Genomic DNA, 8,470 nt, shown 5'->3' with positions numbered 1-8,470 from the left:
GACAATGCTCCCTTGTCCCGTCTGTCTCTCAGACGTGGAATGGAAAGAGAGACAGAGGGAGAAAGAGAGCGGATAAAGGGGAAGAGAGGGCGGGAGACAAGAGCCCATGAGAGGCAGATCGAACAGACGGCTCTCTCCAAACCCTAATGTAATGGAGACACAGTGATAGTGGGGCCCAATAACCCTGCTAATACTCCACTGAACTAAAGCATACACAGCTCAAACATTTCTACAAAAAGGCATCTTTATTTCATACAAAGGAAGATCATGATTGCAGTAATTTCAGTAATGGCAATAATAGTGTCACGTACACAAACATAGAAAAACAACAAATACAAAAATATTTTGCACTTTGTATCAGTTTGGAAGTAGAGCTAATCTTTGAATTACAATCTCAGTTGGATTGATTTTGTTTTCAAAACCACAATTGACCTGTAAACATTTAAAATGTATTTTTTTTACACATCTGTCTGTTGCTCTCCCTCTTATGTAATACAGAGCGTCTCTCTGTGTCATATGTCCATATACTACAATCAAACAAGTGATTTGTAGGGTACTGTATCTGTGGAGGGTTTAGTGAGGAAAGACACCAGAAAGACAGAGTGTGAGTGAGTGCTTCACCTGTGTCTGTTACACACTAGTCATTTCACCATGTACGACATTCCCCATTCAAGAAACCCAAGACACATTAACACAACTCTAAAAACCACTATTTTCATTTGTTTCTTAGTTTGTTCTAAACGAGTCTGTGTTCGGTTTCTGGTTACGTAGTAATGGTGGTAAGAAGACGACGGTCACGTCGCAGCATATATGAGCGTTGAGGAAGAAAAGCCGTGGAAGTTAAGTAGACAAACAACGAGAAAGGCATGTGCAAAATTCACTCTGAGGCTGGAGGAGATTCCTGACCACTGTTTCCAACAGTCCAACAGTGGATTCTCTCCCTTTTCTTCTTCCTCTCTTCTCCTTTCTAGTCTTAGATGTGCCATGTAATGGTCATATGTATCAGAAGCTGGGTCTAGGCACTATCTGTACATCCTGACCAGCAGAAAACCGCCATGTTGGTCATACTGAGGCATCTCCTGGCCTCTCCACACAGTGTCTCTCGCAGCTGACATCCCTGTGTCTGTTAACATCAATGGAGCCCATCCTGAGGAAACTAAGGATGCGACGGCCATGTTGGTCCCACTTCAGGGGGCTGTAGCAGTGGCCATGTTGGATCCATCTGTAGGTGACTGGCTCCAGTAGGGGGCTATAGTGGTGGCCATGTTGGATTCATCTGTACGTGTAGTTGCCTGTTTGCTCTGAGCAGGTCAGTGTTGTCCTCAGCGAGAGGGTCAGGGGTCGGGTCTCCTGACCTCCACAGCTCGGCTCTGGGTTAGGGTCAACCTGAGGAACACAAGAAAGCGATTAGGCCAGTTTGACCTACAATACGGTGTATGTATGTACGTGCATGCGTGGTGTGTGTGTGTGCATCTGCGTGTGGGTGAGTGTACCTCGGAGTAGAGCGGTGGGGGCTGGAATCTGAACTCTGTGATGTAAGCTTGCAGCGTTCCCTGGCCCTCTTGGTTGACCTCTGACCCCTCACAACGCTCCAGACAGCCCCGCCTCTGCTCCTCTGTCACCGCCAGGTCACTGTAGCTGGGGGGAGCTGTGAATACACACACGACATGCAATTAGCATGGGAGAACACACAAACACACACACACAGTACACACACTCCACACACACAGTAGTATGTCGTACCCTCAGGTCTCTCTGGCCAGCTGACGGTACAACAGTAGCTGCTGATGCTGCTGGTTCGACTGGTGAATGCGTGGAGGGGGATGGTCCCGATCACCAACGGCAATGACAGAGACAGGTTCAACCCCCCAGGGATGTCCACATACACCTGAGAGAGAGGGGGAGAGCGAGAGAGATATCTTATTTACAGCCCACATTTTGATACATTAACTTTTACAATACATGACTGGAAAGTACCTGCTAAACCGGTTAGATTTTATGAGGTATTTATTTATTTCCTATTCTCCCATATTAACACATGTATTACCATATCAACTATACTCTGTTTATTATCATTCCTCACCATCAGTGAGTACTCCACTCTGATTAGTGGACAGTCCAGGATGGATGGGGAGACCGGGGGTATGTGGAGCAGTTTTCCGTCCCAGCTCTGGCTCTTCCCCTGGGGCAGGGTGTCCCCACGCAGGGCTGCCACCTGCTGTTGGAGCTGTCGAGCCTTGCCCTTAGCGAAGTAGGTCTGGGTCTGGCACAGCGCTGCCTTGGGCACCACCACCCTGGACGAACAGTTCTCCACCTCCGCAAAGATCTGGAGGGACTCACCTAAGGGAGGAGGATAGGAGAAAAAGGCTGAGAGGGGGGGGGGGGTATGGGACTGTGTGTGTGGTGTCCTGAGAATACCACTCAGCGCAGTATTTATATCTGCAGTGCTGTAAGTTCCCTCTGGGGTTTGAGCATGTTGTGTTGTGAAACATTCTGAGCAGTGTGTGGTTAGAATGAGCGGAAATCATCATTAGCCAATCAACGTGTGTGTGTGTTTCTCACCTGGTGTGTATCCTTTCCTCTCTATCTTGGCGCTGAGTGAGATGGGTCCCGAGGCACAGAACCAGCAACACAGGGTCTTGTCCTTAGTGCCAGCTTGAGGGGCCTATACGCACAGAAATGGCACAGTCACAAATTGCTGTGTGTGACAGCTTGTGTGTGTGTACACGTGGGAACATTTTGTTTGTTCCCACAAGGTCAAATGCTATTTCTAGGTGGTTTAGGGTTAAGGTTAGAATTAGTGTTAGAATTAGGTTTAGGGTTAGGAGCTAGGGTTAGGATCTAGGGTTAGTTTAGGGTTAGGAGCTAGGTTTAGGGTTAGTTTTAGGGTTAGGAGCTAGGGTTAGGTTTAGGAGCTAGGGTTAGGTTTAGGGTTAGGAGCTAGAGCTAGGGTTAGTTTTAGGGTTAGGAGCTAGGGTTAGGTTTAGGAGCTAGGGTTAGGTTTAGGGTTAGGAGCTAGAGCTAGGGTTAGTTTTAGGGTTAGGAGCTAGGGTTAGGAGCTAGAGCTAGGGTTAGTTTTAGGGTTAGGGGCTAGGGTTAGGTTTAGGTTTAGGAGCTAGGGATAGTTTTAGTGTTAGGTTTTTGGGTTAGGGTAAGAGTACGGGTTAGGGAAAATAGGATTTTGAATGGGACTGAATTGTGTGTCCCCATTTGAATTGTGTGTATTCCTCACCAGTAGCAGTGGTGTGTTGATGTCAATGTGTTCAAAGACAGTGAACTCTTTCTTGACTCTGACAGGCAGCAGCCATGGTCTGTGGAGCTCTGCTCTCACCCAGTACCTCACACTGCCATGCTTCCCTTCAAACGACGTGGCCAGGGGCCTGAGAGAGGGAATTGGTTCATAGGATTAGACTTCTTTACAGGTCTATCTTTAGATATGATTCCATATTTGGGTTTTGGATTTTATGTTATGGCTTATAGGTTTGTGTGTACATCTGTTACGTACATCTGTGGTAGCAGGAAGCTGAACGCGAACTCATGTAATCCTGTGTTGAGAACAGTCAGGGCCTCCTCTGGACTGTCTTCATCTGAAACACAGGAGAACAAGATTCCAAATACCATACCTGACGCACACACCACAGTGTACACACACAGACACGCACCCATCATTTAATTTCATTGTATCATGTTGTGATTTCAAGTTGCCTAGTGGTTTCAAGTCCCTCAGTCCAAGTCAACACCAAGATAAATGTTGTACGACACATAAAGAATACCTTGACACATAAATACTTTATAGCACATACAACCCAGTCGTATTAAAATGTCAATTACCCATTGTCATGTCAATGCATGAAATACAAAATGTCATTTAATTTAATCCATGAACACTTCAGACAGTACAGAGCAGAGAAGACACACCCAGGCAGAGGAAGCATGAATTCCCTTTCACTTCCTCAATCTACATATTATTGATTAATGTTTATGTTGATGTGTGTTTAGATCTGTTTCCTGCCACCTCAGCACTCCCACATGTTATCTTGTCAGCAGAGAACATTGTGTGTGTGTGTAGAGAACAATGTGTGGGTGTGTGTGGTTGTCAAGTCACACCGGCAGAGTGAGGAGAGCAGGCACATACCGGTATGAACCAGAATGAGCAGTGGATTTTCAGCCGGATACTCCAACGCAACATTACTACTCAGCCTCCCATTGGAACAAAGCTAACCTGGTCCCGCCCCTCGACTAAGGCCCTTTATGAATGACCATGTGTTCTGTAATATGGGAGGATGGAGAGACAGAAAGAAAAAGAAACAGAGACAGGGCGCGACATACAGGGAGGAGGGAAAGAGAAAGGGAGGGAGAGAGATTTCACCAAAAACCCTCATGCTATGCAGCAGTAAAAGCAGCCATGTTATTCTCACAGAAACAGAGAGCCAGCAGAGATGGACTGTAGTGTTTGAGATAAATAAAGAGGGACTCGAGAGCAGGTACATTTATGCATCTTTATTAAAAACCAACAGCATGTTTTATTTTACAAATTCATCAGAGGCAATTAATCAATCAATCAACACACAGCATCAATGAGGGTTATTACATTGCAACAAAAACTAGGAAAACATCACAAACTAATTAACACTTGCAAAAATGTCTAAAAACCTGTTTTAGCTTTGTCATTATGGGGTATTGTGTGTAGATTGATGAGGAAAAACATTTATTCAAATAATTTTAGAATAAGGCTGTAACATAAGAAAATGTGGAAAAAGTGAAAGGGTCTGAATACTTTCCGAATGCACTGTACTTCGACACCAAGTGAGACAAAAGCAGTGTAGCCGGCAGGCAGGTTTGGTCCAGGAGAGCTACAGCCCAGCACTAACACACCTGGGTCTACAGATGTAGGGTCTTAATTTGAGCCAGATTGCTACAGCAGGAAAGTAATCTTCCAGCAACAGGAAATGTGAATTATTACATGATTATAATTATTTGACATTTTTGTCGGGATCAGTACAAGGGAAAATAAAGTCTGAAATTTCAACGTGGAAATTACAAACTTCAGAAGCCCTTTTACCTCAATCGGGTGAGTTAGTGTGGGCCTGGAACACAAGCCTGCACACCATGTAGATTTCCAGGTTCAAATCTGTTGCCCACCTCTGAGTTAAACAGGTAATCAGCACATACATGACATCATTTACCAGCCAGTTACATACAGATTTAGGATCTTATTTTGAGCCAGTTTGCTACATCTGAAAACAATCCGGCAGCAACAGGAAATGTGAATTATTATGTGGATTATAATTAATAGACATTTTTGTAAGGGTTGATACATTTTTCACAAGGGAAAATCAAGTTTGAAATTTCAAAGTGGAAATTACAAACTTCAGAAGCCCTTTTAAACCTCAAATACACAAAGTAAAAACTGTCCTGCATTGCAGGAAGGACCTCCATCAAGACGGTGATCAAATGAAGATCCTACATCTGTAATGAACTCAACTGATTAACATTGTTTTCATAAAGGCTATTCTGAGTTTAGGGTACCGGTAGGTTAGGTGAGTCGCTGAGAAGGCAACCAATCTTCTGCTGGAGGTCTTGGTGATGCCATATTGTGGTGGATAAAATGCTCTCGAGAAAATACTGCTTCAGCTCTCAGACATTACCCTGGCAACGACAGCCTGATTCGCCCACACAGAGGTGCATTTACTGTCACAATTATGAGATAGGACTTACTCTGCCATATATGTTTGTATTGCTGTCTTATGTCAAGAGTGTATTTTTATTACTGGTGTATACTAACTATGGGATTGTTTTTCTTTCAAATCTCCTGGTGTTGCTATGCCCTGTCAAGATGCTGAATTAATCCTAGCTGTATCAGTTTACATGTCCCACTAGAACAGCTATTATGCAAATATCACTGGGACTGTTATAGACTGAAACTGAACCTCAGTAGCCTAGTAGGGTGCTACTCTGAATTTTATCTTTGGCCATTACAATGATAACTTTCTTAAAATATAGTAACTGTTGATGTAACATATCAATTACTTTGAGGATAGGCCTGTATTTTTTAGGCTATATATATATATATATATATTACTTTTACAGTACACTATGGAATGTAACAGCAAATTGAAGACAAATTTGCAAGCTTTAGAATTGTAATTTCCTCAGAATGACGTCATCCTATATACACGTGGGAGTTCAGACCAATCAGAGGCGACAGAGATCTGTCTACCCCCGTGCGTCCCTCAGCCAGTTTGTGAACAGGTTTGAACCGCTTCTAACAAAGGGAGTAAACTTCAGGATGTTATCAGCGAAAGAATGTCCCTGATAAAAATTGTACAACTAAAACGGTAATAAACGTCGAAAATATTCCAACTTCAACCGCTTTCGGTTAGATTGGCCCAATCAGGTGAAATTCGGACTAAATTCTACGGTTTCTTCCCTCACCACATAAAACGCAAAGACGGCGTTAACAACTTATGACTGTTAAATCTGAATAAAAACACAACTACTGTAGAATCTACATAAATTGTAATGTGTCACAATAAAACATAAATGTATCAAATATGTATGTCCCTTCATGCGTTATTAAACAGCCTAAATTGGATGAGGAAAACCTATGCATTACACCATGACTATCTGGTCGCATCAGGACCACTATCCCACCTGACTGAAATAACTCATCAACGGGGCACACATGTCATTTGTTCCAATCGATGTGTGTGTTATGCAGTTTATGTGAAATTGAACTCACCATCACTCGTAACTTACACATGGCGTAGCCTATAACCACAGCAATGGCACTGCAGAGCTCCCTAAACATGGCAGGATTCCGATTATGTATAACAGTGTTCCATTTCTAGGTTATCCATTTATTTCAGAACAGCCTGAACTAGGCCAACACTACCCATATAGCCTACTCTCGAAATGTTGCCAGCACATCTCTGTGAGAATGAGTGGTAATTATGATGTGGTTGTCCCTTACCTCGCTCCTCTCCTATTAACGTGTCGCTATGGTTTAAGTATTCCACCTCCTCGGTGTAATTCTGAGTGTAGGCAGTGTTGGCCCCGGCGTTGCGGGACTCTGTCCACCGCACCTTGGCTACTCCTCTGGCGGTTATGTTCAGCGTTTTGACGCGAACCTCGCCTGCGACTTCGATGACCACCCTCCCGGATACCGAATCACCACCGGAGTAAACGGGAACATTGTTGTCGTTGAGATAGTCGAAGTAGACGGCTAAAGTCTTCACCTTGCCCAGCACCATGGTGTTAGGGGAAAAAGAGCGTGTAAGAAATCAGAAGAAATCCCCACACACACCACCCACGGCCACTCTATTGCCCAGCATAGAGGCTGCGCCCTGCGGGCTGGGTCAGTGGTCCTCTCGCTGGCGGTTCGTATGTGTAACAGCGGCTGGTAGCTCCTCGCATCCTCCCAGTGCGATCCTTTCTAATGTGTCCTCGGCTTTCTAGTATGAGCTAGTGATTGGTCGTTCGCGAATTAACGACTCGTTTTGAACGGATCTTTTTGGTGAACGTCGGGAACCAAATCGCATGTGTGAAAGAGCCGTTCATTTGGCTCCCTGGTTTGCATAGGCCTACAGCTAGGCTATAGGCTACTGCTTTTTGAACGATTATCTGTAGATTCGTTATAAAAAACATTGTCGGAAGATGGTAATTCCTCATTGCAGGAACAAAAGGTCCAAGTGACGAGAGAGCTTCATATTGGTCCACACTTTATTTTTGCATTGTGTAAAAAAACAACACCAGCGAGCTAATTTCGTCAGTTAAAAATGTATTTGAACTCAGAGTTTAGACATCTGCTATTTTTCATGGTTTTTCATACATGTTTAAGCACTACTGAACGAAGAGCTGTTTGGGAGCCAACTAAACGGCTCTTTTAGGTGAATGGAGCCAACATTTCCGGTTCATGGAAAAAAGATTTGGGTTACGGTCCAAACACTTAAAAGACCCTATCCCCTCTGCCCTCAAATTAAGTGGACACTTCTGATGACGTTTCATGACGTCTGACGAGTATACACTTGCAGGGCAAGGGACGAGGGAGGAAGGAAGGATTTTTAAATGGACCACCCTTGGCCGGAAATTCGTCACTCCTTCATCCCGCGATGATTGCCGCCCCCCCAAACCCCTATTTTTATGCTGCTGCTACTCTCTTCATCATATATGCATAGTCACTTTAACCATATCTACATGTACATACTACCTCAATCAGCCTGACTAACCGGTGTCTGTATGTAGCCTCGCTACTGTATATAGCCTGTCTTTTTACTGTTGTTTTATTTCTTTACCTACCTATTGTTCACCTAATACCCTTTTTTGCACTATCGGTTAGAGCCTGTAAGTAAGCATTTCACTGTAAGGTCTACACCTGTTGTATTCAGCGCACGTGACAAATAAACGTTGATTTGATTTGATTGTGTTTTCAGCCACTGGTAGCTTGTGGGTGCTTTATATGCCCAACAGT

At 44.0% G+C, this 8,470-nt stretch overlaps 1 protein-coding gene across 1 annotated transcript; it reads right to left on the bottom strand.

The window, feature by feature from the left end:
• Positions 1 to 226: 226 nt before the first annotated feature.
• On the bottom strand, positions 227 to 7,909 carry LOC115203893 (arrestin domain-containing protein 3). Its single transcript, XM_029768967.1, has 8 exons — positions 6,974 to 7,909; positions 3,506 to 3,587; positions 3,233 to 3,380; positions 2,563 to 2,665; positions 2,084 to 2,340; positions 1,744 to 1,888; positions 1,494 to 1,648; positions 227 to 1,386 (listed from the first exon to the last, which is right to left on the bottom strand). Exons 1-8 carry the CDS (start codon positions 7,251 to 7,253, stop codon positions 1,273 to 1,275), a joined length of 1,284 nt encoding a protein of 427 aa, XP_029624827.1. The 5' UTR covers positions 7,254 to 7,909; the 3' UTR covers positions 227 to 1,272.
• Positions 7,910 to 8,470: the final 561 nt, after the last annotated feature.

Source organism: Salmo trutta, chromosome 12 (assembly GCF_901001165.1).
Source record: "Salmo trutta chromosome 12, fSalTru1.1, whole genome shotgun sequence".
Classification (NCBI taxonomy): domain Eukaryota; kingdom Metazoa; phylum Chordata; class Actinopteri; order Salmoniformes; family Salmonidae; genus Salmo; species Salmo trutta.
This window is presented reverse-complemented; position numbering and strand designations above follow the sequence as displayed.

Coding starts and splice junctions, on each gene's coding strand:
- LOC115203893 (XM_029768967.1), bottom strand. CDS start 7,253: ATGGTGCTGGGCAAGGTGAAGACTTTAGCCGTCTACTTCGACTATCTC. Junction 2,666..3,232: donor TCAACACACCACTGCTACTG/GTGAGGAATACA, acceptor CTGTGCGTATAG/GCCCCTCAAGCTGGCACTAA. Junction 1,889..2,083: donor GAGTGGAGTACTCACTGATG/GTGAGGAATGAT, acceptor CCTCTCTCTCAG/GTGTATGTGGACATCCCTGG.